This window comes from Protopterus annectens, chromosome 2.part2, assembly GCF_019279795.1.
Source record: "Protopterus annectens isolate FY-2018-M chromosome 2.part2, PAN1.0, whole genome shotgun sequence".
NCBI lineage: Eukaryota > Metazoa > Chordata > Ceratodontiformes > Protopteridae > Protopterus > Protopterus annectens.
The window spans coordinates 1106876561-1106894201 of record NC_056730.1 but is presented as its reverse complement, the minus strand read 5'-3'; the positions used below and the strand labels follow the sequence as shown (position 1 = coordinate 1106894201).

At 41.1% G+C, this 17641-nt stretch overlaps 1 protein-coding gene across 1 annotated transcript in view; it reads left to right on the top strand.

The window, feature by feature from the left end:
* DOCK8 (dedicator of cytokinesis 8) overlaps positions 1 to 5981 on the top strand; it is a 1731107-nt gene extending 1725126 nt beyond the window's left edge. Inside the window, exon 49 of the mRNA XM_044064485.1 lies at positions 5439 to 5981. Coding sequence (XP_043920420.1) covers positions 5439 to 5505 — 67 coding nt within the window. The 3' untranslated portion in view covers positions 5506 to 5981. The remainder of the gene's footprint in view (positions 1 to 5438) is intronic.
* Positions 5982 to 17641: the final 11660 nt, after the last annotated feature.

Genomic DNA, 17641 nt, shown 5'->3' with positions numbered 1-17641 from the left:
CTGATGTCATTCCAGAGAGATCCAATATCTGTCAGCAAGGAACAACATGGTCAAAAACCATGTTGCTTTGCCAAGAATGGGTTACACCTGCTCTCCCAAGGCTTTTGGATATTGGCTCAAACTTTATCCACCCCCTTAGAGCCTTTTATAAGCTATGCCAAAAAATACAAAACTATCAACATAGTGAAAAACTCTACGAGCAACCTTAAGATGTTACTGCTGAATGCTCAGAGCCTAAACAAAAAACTCTGCACCATTCAAGCCCTTCTCACTCTGGAGACTATAGACATCTGTGACATGACAAGACTTGGTTTAAAGCCATAGAAAGTAGTCTGGAAGTGCAAAGCTACAGTGCCTTCCACACATTTAAACCAACAACAGCACATACTGGGACCACAGGTGGAAGTGCTTTGATCTATATTATCAACAAACATACCTCCAGGTTCGTTAAACAGGATGATACCATGGAGCTCAAACACGTGCAAGTCACCATAAGTAAGGTCCTTCACCATATTATGGCTAGGTACAGGTCTCCATCTATGCCCCTAGACTCTCACAGCTCTTACCTAAATGTACTAGAATCACTCACCATCCAACCAACCACCCAATTCATGAGTGACTTTAGTTACCCCAGCAAAGATTGGGAAATGTAGCCTGCCTCAAACTGACAGGTACAACACTTACTGGACCCTAGAACAGATAGTGCACGCTATAACCAGAGAAGCAGACATACTAGATCTAGTACTCACCAACAGTAAAATGAAAAAAAGGCTTCCACCACAACGAAAAGTTCACTGAGAAATTCTGTTAAAATGTCGGCTTTAATAAAACGAAGAAATAAAAAGCAAAAATTGTGCTATTCAGGTTGCAGGTCAAACAGGATAAGTGCTTTCAGTTAAAAAACCTTCTTCAGATCCTAGTGTGTAGACCTGACTTACTGCTGTTAAATAAAGATCCTTAATTGCTCAACTAATCACATACGGCAATCAGATGCACACCTTCCTTAAGCTTCCATTTCATTTCTTAATTAGGCTTCTCTCTTTCAAAATAGGTTTAATAGGAACTACTCTGTTGAGCCCTGGAAATAAATTAGTTCTGAGGTTCATGATCCATTTGCTTTCTTCCTTTTCACTTTTGTTGACAATGTCTCCTCCACGGAGGTTAGTAGTCACATTTGAGATAACCATAAAGCTAAATGAATGCCCTGGATTTTCATACACATGTCCATATAGGGCATTGGTTACCACTTTATTCTTGATGTCTAGCAGGTGGCGAAGTATCCGTTCCATAAACTTTCTATTGGTCTTTCCTACATAATAGGCTTGGCACAAATTACAAGTGCCAACGTATATAACATTCTTGGTGTTGCAGTTAGCAAAACCAGAGTACTTATAGCATTTGTTAGTTACCGGATGAATAAAACTGTTGGAACATTTAATGTGGCTGCAAGCTTTGCAAAAGCCACATTTCCAAGTTCATAACCTATTTCTTCCTTCTGTACTCTGCTTGTTAGGTATTCCATCATAGTTGCACAACAACATGGGAGAGCATTTCCAACCCCCATCCCCTTGTTACATCCTCACTAGTGCGGTGGGATCACAAGGCTGTCTCATGTGAAGTAAAAATCAACCCAGAAAATCCATCTAAAGCAGTAACAGTTAGAAACTATTCAAAGGCAAACGACATCCTATTAAGTGACAGTTTGTCAAAATTCAAGGCTATCCCCAATCCCAAGACCTCAGCTACGTATGCAGAGTTATTCACAGAGTCACTATACAAACATTTGAATGGCTACATAGAGGCTGCCATACTTATCAGAAATAAACCCAAAACAAACACTAAAAACAAACCCCATTGGTGGAATCCTTACCTAAACAGGGTATATATTAAAAGAGGAAAACTACTGGCCAAAATGAGGAAAAGCAACTCTTTTAAAGACAAGTGTTCTCTTACACAGTTTAACAAGAAACTAAGGGTCTAATTAAGTTTAACAAGGCAAACTATAAGGTCAGGATAGTCTCAAAGGCTAAGGACAAAAAGAAGGCTTTCTTCAGCTACGTCCAAAACCTTAGATGTAATACACAACAGTGTGCTAAACAGTTGGTGAATGGTGCCACATACACAGAGCAGGGTGACATAACAAATCTACTGTCTGATAAATTCAGCTCAAACTTCACCACCTACTCCCCCCCCCCCCAGCTCCACCAGATGAAATCCCCTCCATCATACTTCCCCTAGCTATCAGCATGGATCAGGTGCTAGCAGCACTTGCTAAATCCAAGAACGCAGCCTCCATTGGTCCTGACATCATCCATGGTTGCCTCCTGAACAGTCTAAAAGATAACTTATCAGGACTACCCGAGTCACTCTTCAGCTACAGCCTTGAAACAGGCTATGTTCCAAGTAAATTGAGAACAGCAACAGTTTTTTTCTCCACAAGGGTGGACCATCAACCAGTCCAGGGAACTACAGACCCATCAGTCTAACAAGCCTAATATGCGAAGCCATGGAATGAAATGATAAACAAGGACATTGGCAAACTACAGACACTGAACCCATGCCAATTTGGCTTTGGTATGGGAAGACCATATCTACTTAACCTGGTAGACTTCTTTGAGAGGGTCACCAAGGCAATGGGGGAGGGTAAAAGAGTGCATACAGCATATCTTGACCTGACTAAGGCATCTGATACAGTACCCCACTCAGGCAATGTCTGACAAGTTCTCTAGGCTAGTGTAAACCCGTACATAACTCGCTGGATTGCAGGCTGTCTCATGGATAGGACCTAAATAGTCAAGATAGGTGATACCACATCCTCCAAGAGACCAGTCCTCAGTGGAGTACCCCAGGACTCTGTGTTGGGCCTGCTCCTTTTTGTCATCTACTTCTCAGAAGTCAAAGTTAATGTTAAAGGTCTCTGGATCACCAAGTTCACAGAAGACTGTAAATTGGGAACTATTACATATTGTCCCAAGACACCAACATGTTGCAAGAGGGTTTAACACAGACAAATGACTGATGCCAAAGCTATGGCCAAAAATTTTATGCCAAAAAATGCATTATCATGCCCTTTGGGAAACTGTCAATGCAAGTTAATTACCCCATCAATAAAATGCCCCTAAGAGCTGACGCAGTAGTAAGGGATCTGGGAACATATGTAGACAGCAATCCGGCCTTTGACAAAGATGTAGCTAAGATAATAAGAAAATCATTCTATGTCGCTCAACTTGTAAGTATGTGTATGGCATACAGGTCCAAGTAAGTTATAGTACCACTCTACTTGGCCCCTATCAGACCTGTCAATGAACACAATGCCCCCTTGGCATATATATAAACAGATACTTGCAGCAGTTGGAAATCCCACAAAGTTTTCTCACCAGGAGAATTCAGGGGAAGAATACCCTGTACTACACTGATCACCTAAAGGCTCTGTCTCTGTATTCAGTCTCCTACAAGCTGCTGAGAAGGGATCTTTGCTTGGCTTACAGGGCTTCCTCAGACCCAGTCTTGATGGATGTGTTGCACATGTGTAAAACAAACAGCACCAAAACACTAGATCCAGGGATCTGAACGTCACTTGTGATATAAACAGAACATACTGGAGAGACAGATATATGTCCCAGTTTGGAATAAGCTCTCCATTCATGTAAAACAGAGTTCATACCTGACACTATTCAAGCAAAACCTTGAAAATTGGATGGGAAAGCGTAAATATATGACTGCTCTGGCCCCAGTGTCCCTTATGGACAGAGGATGTCAATAAGAAAAGTATTATCCAAACTAAACCCCCCCCAACAAATTCTTCACTATTTGTCTACTAACATGCCCTCCCTGTATGATACTTGAGACCCCAGTGGCTTGGGGTGCATGGCTAGGCTTGTAAGAGATTTAGTGGTTGTTCGCCTAGTAACAACTTATGAACCTATAATCCTATAAGGCACTTGGGTCATGCATGCGGCAGATAATATTTCATGTCTAAAAGTAATAAGACATTCACTTTCAAACTAGTGCCTCACAACTCCATTGTCCATTAAATAATATCTGTATCACGCATACCCCCTCGTGCACTGTTGCCTTCATATACCTCTTTAATAGCGAGTATATATGAGAAGCTTTGTCACCATAACAAGAGGAAAAGATTAAGCTATACCACATTTGGTATTTCAGTTTCATATCTAAACTAGTCTTCATTGTGCTATAATGCACACATTTATCTGCCGTGCAACCTGTTCAGAGTTAATTATTATATAGCTCTTAACAAGAAAAGCACAGATTAGTTAACCAGTAGCAGTACATAAGCAAACTGGTAAATAACTTCATATTTGGCCAGTGGCATGTTGCTATCAATGTAAATATAGAAGAAAGGCAATACGAAATACTAGACTTCATCAGGTCTATGATGTGTCAAGTGTTAGAGATGAGCAAGCAAAGCTCGTAGACTAGGCATCTAGTTAAGACGATGGTGTTAGTATCCAGCCATATGTCCATCCACAATGCTTTAAGTGCATGATAAAAGGCTTCTATCAGCCTTCAGTTAGCCAAGTTCAAAGTAAGTTAGTAAAAAGATTCACAGAGTTTCTCTAGGCAGTCTAAATATCCATTGTCTCACAGAAATTTTATTTTATCTAAATGCAGAAACAAACCAACTGATTTATTTTTCCAGGCTGTGTTGTATTATGTGAAACAAAGTACATTGTGGGAGAAAAATAAATAGATTTAAAAACAAAATTGCATCATTATGGTAGTCTCCAACAAACTGCTTTGAGTATAGTAAATACAATAATATTAAACACAAAGAGTGATCCATAGGCATTATAGGACTGTACTAATGGTATACATAAAACTGATATTTTAACTTCTGGATGGAATCTTCCTTTAAGTGAGTAAGGCTCATTAATTTCATGTTTGTGAGTACTTGTAAAAATCTGATTATCTCTTCAAAGAAGGCAGGTGGTATTTTTGAACACAGGATGTTGCATGCTGTTTTGTAATGGTCTATGCTTTTTTTAGGTGCACTTAAGGAACACTGTATTTCTGCCCCACTCTAAATGTGCTTCAGTTTGTCAGAAAGATGTTGAAGTTAAGGCTAATATAATGGCCATAATGATTTATACAATGTTAGCCCCAACCAGATGCAAATGGCAAACATATTCATCTGCATACTTTTAGGCAGATATTTAATGATGCTATGTTGGGGGGTTAAAGGAGAAAAATAAATGTCACTGTTATGTAGTAACAGATCACCGCCTCTGTCTCTTCAGGTCTTCCACCACAGTTTAAGCTATCAGCTATAACTCATCCCTGTCTTCATGCAGGATTGACAAAGAGATGTTTGTTATAGCAGAAGAGCCATAGGAAATTAAGAACAAATTCAAAAATGTGAAGTATGAGTTGAAATCATTCATCACATATCTTTTCCTTCTTGTTTTCCTCTTTAGGGGATCCTTTCACAGATCTAGTTTTCGCAAATGTGAAACACAGACTTCAGTATCTCAGAGCAGCTGAGAAATGTCTCCACCAAATGTATGAGGACATGACTTTTACTGGGACCTTGTCAATGCCCATAAATGGCTTTGAACTGGACATTGCCACTGAAAAGAAAGCAATATATATGACTGTTTGAAGAAACATGGAAATAAGTGACACCATCTGAAGAACTAGCTGGATCAAAAATACTGTGCCATGAACATCTTTTCACCTCTTCGCTGATGTGAAAAATGCAGCTGACTTCAATGATGCACTGATGCAATAAATTGGTGCTTAGACAGCAGTAAGCCTGAGCAGCCATGCTGTCCTGACAAGATCTCTGCCATGTGATGTACCTTAGTCTTCTTGATGAATAGGTTGTGGGGATATAAACAGTGTTATACGTTACAATCTGTAGAGAAAGAAATTGAGAAAACATTTTAATGGTAACATTTTTCTATGCTGTATTGTATTTCCTAAAATATTTTATATTTAAAAAAAAAATCATAAATGTGTATCTGTGTGTTTTTAATCTTCAATCTGCCATCACAATCAGCACATTCTGGAATTCCAGGTAGGTGTATGTGATGTTAACCCTGTAAAGGTAAAAGTGATTTAGTAAAGAATATATTTTTCTTACCTTTGCACTACATCACATAGTGCACAAAGAGCGGATTGTCATTTTTGCACCATAGGTGTAGGTGTTTGGCAGATGCTTTTGCATGAAACAAAACTCTTTAAAGTAGTGGTTTCCTTACAATCATGCTGCTAAACTTAAAGTAAACTTTGACTTCAGTGACATCATGGTAGTGAGGGTATGAAGTGTGTCCAAAGACTTTAATGGACACACTGCTGCACATGCACAGAGGTGCACCATTTAAAGTCTATGGATGGAGTGCTCTCTATGCCTAAAGTGACATCAGGTTGGAATACACTAAATTTATTTCAGCCATGGTATAAAAAAAGTTTTGAAGCTTTTTATTAAAAAACAACTCAAACATGAAATGAGAAGAATGCAAATGTACAATGTCACTTAACTTACTAGATGCTGTGATGCACCAACAATCATCAACCAATCACTTTAAAATTTCAGTTTTAAAGAGTATGCTTTCATAATCAATCTCTGTGCTCCTGAATGATGTTTTAATAGGCACCTATAATCATGCTTGTGGGAAAACATACATTTGTCATTGCCCTTTGACCCCATAAGGGTTAGTACTGCAGCAGTCTACACAAAGTAGCCGTGCACAAAGTGACCAGGTAACATTGAACAACAGAATAACACTTGTTTTGCTAAATAAATATACTGAAAAACAAACTGACAGCAGACAAACCATTTGTCATACTCAGTCTACCAGCATATTTGCCTTTTAAATAAATTGTAAGACTTTCTTAAACTAACAAGGTAAAGACTTCCATATCTCAACACAATAGTGTTTTATTTTTACAAAATCTCATACCTGGAGTGTTTCCGGGACCTTCTGCTCAGTGTTGACATAATACATGAAGAAGAAATTCTTGTGATTTCACAATTATCAGGATACATATTTTTGTATAACCAGGAGCAGCACAGCCTACGAAACAAAAAAAAATCTACTTGATTCTTACCAATGCATTTTATTCACATTTTTATTTTTACCTTGTTACATATCTGTTTTTTTATACTTTGCTAGACTATTAAACAGATGTACAGTAAGTAAACATAGCAAGAGTATGGAACCAAAAGCAGTCTTGGGACCACATCATTAGTACAAATACGGTTCCTGCTGCCAAAATTAATAGCTGTGAAGGACTAACAGAAGATCTGGTCACTGTATTGATATCCAGTGATAATGCAATGCAGAGAAGAAAATATATCAGGTATACATTTAAGTCTTTTTCTTTATGAAGTAAGCAACACATTTTGAAATTTTCAGAAAGCAGCAATAGTCCCTTTCAAACCAGGCATTATTTTAACTATATTTAGGAAGACAGTAAACATGTAACATTTCATACAAACTTTTGTAGTCATCAAGTAAAATTGTTTTTTTTTTCTTTTTCAGAGTTGAGAAATAAGGTAAAAATAAAATGGTAACTACTTACAAGAGAAATGGGAGGAAGATTGAGCTATACAGTTCTGCATTTACATCACTTTGTTTGATATTTCTGGAGGTATGAACTACCTAAGACAATCAAATCTCACAAGGAGCTAGGTTGTACCACATCACTACCAAAGCTTGTTCTGGAGAATAGCAATACTTACAATAATATTCCTAAATAGAACAATTCCCAGATTCCCAACTAGGGTTACCATATAACTGTTAAATGGTCTCTCAATGAGGCAGGCAGTAGACAGCTCCATCTGGAATGTATTTTTTAATGTTACAAGCATTTAGTAATTGAGAAGAGGTGGAAAATTATTTTTTTCTTTGTTCTTTCCCATGCTCTCTGTTGATCATCAGCTTTCTCCCAGTCAGTTGTCTCATATGTTCCCCATCACCAGGGCAGTGGATGACTGAAAGCGCCATTCTTTAGACATCTATCTGCAGTGGTTTAAGCTTTTTTTCTGCATTGTCTCTACTTTACCACATGCAACTAGAGCAAAGCGTCAGGGAGGGGACATGAAATGGGGTGACTGTGGAGAAAGTCTCCTAACTTCCGCAAGAAGCATTCCCTCCAAATAGCAATATCCATCCCCCAGGTCACTTGCATTGGTTTTTTTGATCTCCATCAGGGAAATTAAACAACATTGTGTGCTCTTGAGTGTGCTTACACCTCATCTCCTCTCCCTAGCCCTGGGAAAGGTGATCAGGACATGCCACTTTACTGCTCCCCTTTCGCACTTGACACCTCCACTGACTGGCTGCTAATCAAACCCTAGTCACCTGGTTCACAGTTAGGGCACCATTCTTCTGCACCATGGTACCAGGCTAGAAGACGCCATTTTTAATTATATATTTTTCTTCTGTCATCAGGCATAAATTAATAGCAACTCTCTATACATACACACACACACACACACACACACACACACACACACACACACACACACACACACACACACACACACACACACACACACACACCTATATATCTTCTTCTTCTTTCGGCTTTTCCCGTTAGGGGTCGCCACAGCGGATCATCTGTTTCCATTTCTTCCTGTCCTCTGCATCTTCCTCTGTCACACCAACCATCTGCATGTCCACTCTCACCACATCCATAAACCTTATCTTAGGCCTTCCTCTTTTCCTTTTACATGGCAGATTCATCCTTAGCATCTTTTTCCAATATACTCTGCATCTCTCCTCAACACATGTCCAAATCAATGTAATCTTGCCTCTCTGGCGTTGTCTCCAAACCTTCCAACCTGGGCTGACCCTCTAATATACTTATTCCTAATCCTGTCCACCCTCATCACACCCAGTGCAAATCTTAACATCTTTAACTCTGCCATGTCCAGCTCTGACTCCTGCCTTTTTGTCAATACCACTGTCTCCAACCCATGCAACATAGCTGGTCTCACTACCCTCTTGTAGACCTTCCCTTTCACTCTTACTGGTACTCATCTGTCACAAATCACTCCTGACACTCTTCTCCACCCACTCCATCCTGCCTGTACTCTCTTCTTCACCTCTCTTCCATACTCACCATTACTCTGAACTGTTGATCCCAAGTATTTAAACTCATCCGTCTTCGCCACCTCTACTCCCTGTATACTCACCATTCCTCTATCCTCCCTCACATTCACACACATATATTCTGTCTTAGTTCTGCTGACCTTCATTATTCTTCTCTCTAGAGCATATCTTCACCTCTCCAGGGTCTTCTCCACCTGTTCCCTTCTCTCGCTGTCATCTGCAAACATCATAGTCCACTGGGACTCCTGTCTGATCTCGTCTGTCAACCTGTCCATCGCCATTGCAAATAAGAAAGGGCTCAGAGCTGATCCTTGATGTAATCCCACCTCCACCTTAAATGCATCTGTCATTCCCACCACAGACCACACCGCTGTTACACTACCCTCGTACATATCCTGTACCACTCTTACATACTTTTCTGACACTCCCGACTTCTTTATACAATACCACAACTCCTCTCTAGGCACCCTGTTGTATGTTTTCTCTGAGTCCACAAAGACACAATGCAACTCCTTCTGACCTTCTCTGTAATTCATCAACATTCTCAGAGCAAACATCGTATCTGTAGTGCTCTTTCCTGGCATGAAACCATACTGATGATCACTAATCATCACCTCCCTTCTTAACCTAGCTTCCACTACTCTTTCCCATAACTTCATGCTGTGACTGATCAGTTTAATCTCTCTGTAGTTACTACAGCTCTGCACATCACCCTTATTCTTAAAAATCGGTACCAAAACACTTTTTCTCCATTCCTCAGGCATCCTTTCACTTTCCAAGATTTCATTAAACAATCTAGTTAAAAACTTCACTGTCATTTCACCTAAACACCACCATGTTTCCGCAGGTATGTCATCTGGACCAACAGCCTTTCCATGATTCATCCTCTTCATAGCTATCCTTACTTCCTCCTTGCTAATCCACTGCACGTCATGATTCACTATCCGCACATCATCCAACCTTCTCTCCCTCTCATTCTTTTCATTCATCAGCCCCTCAAAGTACTCTTTCCATCTTCTCAACACACTCTCCTCGCTTGTATGTTTCCCTCATTATCCTTTATCACCTTTACCTGCTGCACATCTTTACTAGCTCGGTCCCTCTGTCTAGCCAATCGGTACAGGTTCTTTTCTCCTTCCTTAGTGTCCAACCTTTCATACAACTCTCCATACGCCTTATCCTTAGCCTTCGCCACTTCTCTCTTTGCCATGCACTTCATCTCCTTATACTCCTGTCTACTTTCTTCATCTCTCTGACAATCCCACTTCTTGTTCGCCAACCTCGTTCTCTGTATAGTCTCCTGAACTTCCTCATTCCACCACCAGGTCTCCTTGTCCTCCTTCCTCTTTCCAGATGTCACACCAATCACTTTTCTAGCCATTTCTCTTACTAGCTCTGCTGTAGTTACTCAGCTATTCGGTAACTCTTCACTGCCACCCAGTGCATGTCTTAACTCTTCCCTGAACTCCACCTCACAATTACCCTTTTTCAGTTTCCACCATTTGATCCTTGGTGCTGCCCTCACACTCCTCTTCCTCTTCTTGTTCACCAAAGTCATCCTACAAACCACCAACCTATGCTGCCTAACTACACTTTCCCCTGCCACCACTTTACAGTCCCCAATCTCCTTCAGACTGTCCCTTCTACATGAGATATAATCCGAGTGTGTGTGTGTGTGTGTGTGTGTGTGTGTGTGTGTGTGTGTGTGTGTGTGTGTGTGTGTGTGTGTGTGTGTGTGTGTATGCACATACACACATGTATATATGTATGTGTGTGTGTGTGTGTGTGTGTGTGTGTGTGTGTGTGTGTGTGTGTGTGTGTGTGTGTATATGTATGTAAATATATATATATATATATATATATATATATATATATATATATATATATATATATATATATATATATATATATATATATATATATATATATATATTTATATATTTATATAGTCTGTTTACAGTTAAAAGCATTCTCTAGAGTCTGCTTGCTCCTTGATCTGTTTAAAACTTTCATTTAGTGGCTACAGCTAGGTTCTTATACTTGTTGGCTTTGCAGTTGCCCACCCTTACTGTATATTTGATCTGTGAAACTCCTCCCAGTCTAATGTTATTAGTTCATTCAATCTAATAGAGAACATTTGTGAAGGCCAACCCACAGAATCTTAAGCTTGAATTAACTTCTGTTCCAACTTTCTCCATTTCCAGTTTACTGAAAAAAAAAATTCTAAGCTTGCTTCCCCCCTTTCCTGGGGCAGGTCTTGTCTAGATAATGGATTTGCTGTGTCCAAGACTGTTTGTGAGCTCCTGAGCCCCCCCCCCACTTAACTAGGGTTAAACTATTACTGGTGCCATAAAGTCTGCTCTTCAAATTTTCCTTTGCAACTAGCCAGCTTTTTAGTTTTAGCACTCAAATCTGTTTCTTTGAGCTCAGCACTTGTTCAGAACTCATTGTAAGCACTAAATAAGCTACAAATTACTACAGCACTCAACTTTCCTCACTTGTCTAGAGGAAAACAGTTTTTAGTACTTAATAAATAAGCACCTATCCAGGCATGTCTAAAGGTCAGATCCTGGTGTTTTCTCCTGTCTACCTGATGAATCTGGGCATCTTGGGACAATGCAGCAATTGCCTCATGTACACAGACAACCCTCTCCTCCTACCACCCAACACTACGACCTGTGAGAGATGCACTTATATAGCCAAACTGGAAGCAAAGCTCTCTTCATCGAAGACTGGACTAGACAGTCAAGAGAAGGTAAACACTTGCACCGCATCACACTCATCACATAGTCCCTCAAAACCTACACCACCAAAACACACACACACAGAAGCACAAAACACACACCTACATTCGCCGAGGCTCTTAGTAAATATCTACCCAAGCAACCAAGACCTCCAAAGCAGAAATGCAAGCAACCTCCACCCCTCCAACATAACCCAAATGACACATAGCCCAGAAACTCAGTGTGTCACTCAACCACAGCCCATAAGGCATAACAACATACTCACTAGGGTAAACAAGGAGAAAGTTACTGTCAGCTGCCTGTCGGGTGCCAGGATCCACCACATAACGCACGCACTCAGGTCACTCCACAACAAGTACAAATATGACTCTGTCATTGTCCATGTTGATGTGAATGACCCGAGATGTACCTCCCTGGACTACATGAAAAGAGACATGGAAGAGCTCTCCGATCTTGTAGCCCAGGCAGGTATGACACTAGCCCTGAGTAGCATCCTGCTATCACCCAGAATGAAACCACAAGGACAAAATGATTGACTTTAACAATTGGCTAAGCTTCTAGTGTCATTCTGAGGGAATCCAGTATCTGTCTGCCTGTATGACATGATCGACAGACCACGCTGCTTTGCCAGAGATGGCCTGCACCTGTCACCCTTCAGATTCCGGATACTGGCAAAGGCTGTTGCCAACCCTATAGTGCCTTTTTTTAGGCAAGGTTCAAATGACAAATTCATCACCATAACAGGTACAAGGAAGCAAAATCTGAAGGCAATGCTAGAAGTCTAAACCTCAAAATGCACTCACTCGAGGGCACTGCTTAAAATGGAGAACATCGACAATTGTGCAGTGACAGAGACCTGGTTCAAAGCTCCAGAGACCACCCCTGCATTACCAGGCTATAATTCATACCACACCTTTCAGCCACCAAACCCGGACTGAAACACTTAAGGTGGAGGCATGTCCATATTCATTAAGGATATCCACACCTCCAAGCTAGTTGCTCAGCATAATGCATCCGAGATTATACAAATTCAACTAACTGAGCAAAACTGTAATCCAGATTGTAACTTGCTACTGACCCCCTACCATGCCCCAGGATTCCTACTCCTCTTTTCTTGATACACTGGAAAATATTAAGGTACAACCCAACACCCTAATAATGGGTGATTTCAACTACCCCACCATTAACTGGGAAAACTACTCATGTACCAACTCTTTTGCTCAACGTTTTCTGAAATTCATCAATTCCAATGCCTTGGATCAACTTATCCACACCCCCCACCAGGGGCAGCAATATCCTAGACCTGGTCTTCACCAACATGGGCGACCGATGTTCCACACCTGAGGTCAGTTCCTTGTTGGTCAGATCTGACCACAAACTAATCACCCTAGACATCCACTTCCCGCTCCCACCCCCCATTAGGAAAACAACCGTAAAAATAGTTCTCCAAAGCCAACTTCACGCTTCTTAAGACAGAAGTGTCAAATTTCACGGCACCCATGCAGATGGACAATAGAGGTGCAACTGCTGAATCCTACACAAATGCATTTTATAAGCACTTACACGAGCGCATGGATCATGCTATCTCTAACAGAACCAAGATGCTATCCTCCAAAAAAAAGGAAGCCAATATGGTGGTCCCCTGCCATAAATAAACTCTACAACAGAAGAAATAAACTGTTGCAATAAGGAGTAAAATTCCCTGGTCAGCCTCAATAAGAAGCTGAGATCCCTCATAAAATCCTCCAAAGCTAGTTATGAAAACAAAATTGTCACTGATTCTAAAGACAACCACAAAGCATTCTATAGCTATGTCAAGAATCTCAATGGCAACACTCAGATCTGCTCTGAGTTACAGCGCAATGACACTAAATATACAGAACCAACTGATATTGCCAACATCCTGGCAGATAGGTTCAGTGCTAACTTTACTCCCTTCTCACCCCCTAAAGGGCCCATCTTTATACTGGAAGAATGCAAAGTTCCTGTAATCACGGCTGCACAGATAAAAACCTCACTCTCCAAAGCCAAGAACACAGCATCCATGGGACCTGACAACATCCCAGGCTGCCTTCTACACGAACTACAGAATGAACTGGCATCCAACCTAAGTACCATGTTCAGTCATAGCCTCACCTCAGGCTTTGTGCCCATTGAATGGTGCACCTCGATGGTTATCCCACTCCACAAAGGTGGGCCAAAACAGACCCTGGGAACTACCGCCCCATTAGCTTGACGAGCCTGGTCTGCAAGGCCATGGAATGTATCATCATGGAACTCATAAACAAAGGCATTGGTGATCTCCAAACTCTGGACCCCATGCAGTTCAGGTTTGTAAAAGGCAGATCATGACTCCTAAACCTGATAGACTTCTTTGAAGCAGTCACCAAAGCCATAGATGAGGGTAAGGTGGTTCAAACAGCCTATCTAGATCTCGCCAAGGCATTCAACACCATCCCCCATTTGGGAATTATAGATAAACTCACTAAACTAGGTATAAATCCCTATGTCACAAGATGGGTTGCAAACTGGCTTACTGACAGAACCCACACTGTGAAAGTAGCAGACTCCAAATCAGACTTCAGACCAGTGACAAGTGGAGTACCACAGGGTTCAGTCCTGGGTCCTCTTCTGTTTTGTATCTACTTCTCTGAAGTACAGGCTAACACAGAAGGTCTTTCGCTAACTAAATTCACAGATGACTGCAAACTAGGAGCCATAAGTGAAATGCCTAACGGTGTGGACATCCTACAAAAGGGCCTCACTGAGACGGATGTCTGGTGTCAAAGCCATGGTCTCATGCTCAATGCCAAAAAGTGCATTGTCATCCCCTTTGGTAAAAACTCTGTACCCATGAACTACCATGTAGGCAGTAGTCTACTTACCACCGAAAGTGTGATAAGAGACCTTGAGAACAGGTGGACAGCAGTCTCTCCTTTGATAATCACATCGCCACAGTGATCAGGAAATCCTTCTATATGGCACACTTCATCACAAAAGGTTTCTCATCCAGAAAAAAAGAGGTCTTTGTTCCCCTCTATTCATCACTCATTAGACCCATTATAGAGTACAATGCCCCTTTTGGTATGTACCTTACAAGACATCTACAACAACTGGAAAGGCTGCAGAAATACCTCACAAAGAGGATTACTGGTCTCAAACAGATGCCCAATGCAGACCAACTCAAAAAACTCCAGCTTTACTCCGTCGCATATCGCCTACTCAGAGGCGATCTCTGCCTAACATACAAAGCTATGTCAAACCCAGAGCTTTTGGACATGCTCCACTTAAAGAAATCCCAATCCTTCCGATATACGCTCTAGGGACCTAAACCTTGTCACCACAATAAACAGAACATGCTGGAGAGATAGATTCCTGTCCCAGAGACTTCCCATACAATGTGTGTTAACTTCAGTTGGCATTTAAAGTATTTCATATATCTATGTCAAACAGAGCCCCTCATTAGCACTCTTCAAGAAAAATCTTGATGATTGGATGGGTAATAGGAAATTCACCCCAGGGAACTTTTCTGTGGTTCTGCTTGACAGAGGCACAGGAAAATAATTTTCTTGGGTGGCGAAAGCCAGGGTACCTTTTTGGCTAGACTTGTATAGGCCCTAGGGCCAATAGCCTAGTACCTACCTATGAACCTATATATATATATATATATATATATATATATATATATATATATATATATGTGTGTGTGTGTGTGTGTGTGTGTGTCTGCGCATATATTTATTTGTCAGATTGTGTATGCATTCAGGTCTCTCAGCAACAAATACCATGATGACTCTGTCATAGTTCATTTGGTGTGAACAACCTGAGACATACTTCACTGGACTATATGAAGAGAGACATGGTTGAGCTCTCCGTGTATGTGTCCCAGGCAGGTATGGAGGTAGCCTTGAGCAGCATGCTACCCTCACCTAGAATGATGTCACTGTATAAACAAAAAAGATTGATTTCAATAACTGGCTTAGTTTTTGGTGTCATTCAAAGGGGATCCAGTTCTTGTCAGCCTGGGAAACCATGGTCAACAAACCTCACTGCTTTACCAGAGATGGTTTGCACCTGGCACCTCTAGGTTTTCAGCTGCTAGCAAAGGCTCTTGCCTGCTGCATAATGCCTTTTATAGGCAAGGTCTCGAAAACAACATTACAATGTAAGATTCGCCAGTCAGAACAAAATAAGGGTCATGCTGCCAAAAGCTAGTCATTTAAATCAAAACTGCACTCCCTGGAAAAACTTCTATGACTAGAAGATGTAGATGCCCATGCAGTCACAGAAACCTGGTTCAAGGCCTCAGAGAGTACCCCTGCTTTGCAAGGTTACAATGCCTTCCACACTTCGAGTACAAAATGAACGTGTGAAAACCAAATGAGGTGGTGTTTCATTCTAAATTAGAGACAAATTCACCTCCCTTCTAGTTAGACTGGACAACTCCATGGAGTTACTCCAAGTCCAGGTTACGGTTGGTAAGACCCCCATTCAAGTAGATCCCCCTCCATGGGTCATGACCCCCATGAAGCATACTTGACCAAACTGGAGACAATCCAAATTTTGCCGAACACACTGGTTTTATGGGGGATTTCAGTTATTCCACCATCAGCTGGGAAATGTACACTAGCCCTAACTCACTTTCACAAAAGTTCTTTGACTTTATTAATTCAAATGCCCTAGAACAAATTGTTCATACCCCAACAAGAGGAACAAGCATTCTAGAGCTAGTCCTCACCAGTATGTCAAACACATACACTGCCACAACTGTCAGACCCTGACTAGTTAAAACTGACCACAAATCAGTCACCTTTGAGCTGGCACTAACACCAGAACAAGTAAAAGGTGAAATCAGACTAAAAAATTTCACCAAGGCAAACTATATTACATGCATTCCAAGCCCCACCCCAAGCTGGGAGTGGTAACTACACTGAAGCTTACACTAAAGCCCTGTGCAGTCACTTGCATAAATGTATAAACTCGGCTGTACCAGAAATAATCAAAGCTAGAGCCACAGGTAAAACAAGCTACCATGGTGGACATCCAGCATCAATAAACTTTACAATAAATGCAAAAAATTACTGTCCAAGAAGACAAAGGCAAGGCCCCAAAAATGGAAAGGCACCCTCCTCAGCCTAAACAGGCAAATAAGACAACTTGTCAAATCCTCTAAGGGCTCATTTGAGAGAAACTTATCAAGTACAGCCAAGGATAACCATAAGGCCTTTTACAGCTACATACAAAGCCTAAAAGCTAGGACCCAAGCATGTGCAGAATTAGTGACCAACGATATCACACACAGCAAACCCTCTAGCGGATATGTTTGGTGAAAAATTCCCTCCCTTATCTCTTCCTAACTTATTACAACCCCCCACACACACACACACACTGTGTATCCAAAGAGTAGGTCTTCAAAGCCTTGTCCAAGGCAAAAAACACAGCCTGTGTGGGACCAGATGACATCCCAGGCTGTCTTCTAAACAGGCTAAAACATGAACTAGCATCACCATTAAGTACCCTTTTCAGTCATAGCCTAACCACAGGATTTATTCCTGCAGAATGGAGAATAGCAACAGTTATTCCCCTCCACAAAGGTGGCCTAGCAACAGACCCAAGGGAATTACAAACCCATAAGCCTGACTATCCTCATCTGTAAGGCCATGGAATGTATCATTATGGACCTCATAAATAAAGACATAGATGACCTCTAAACCCTGGATCCTACCAAATTTGACTTCATCAAGGGCAGATCCTGCCTGTTAAATCTGGTAGATTTCTTTGAAAATGTGACCAGGGCCACTGACGAGGGCAAAT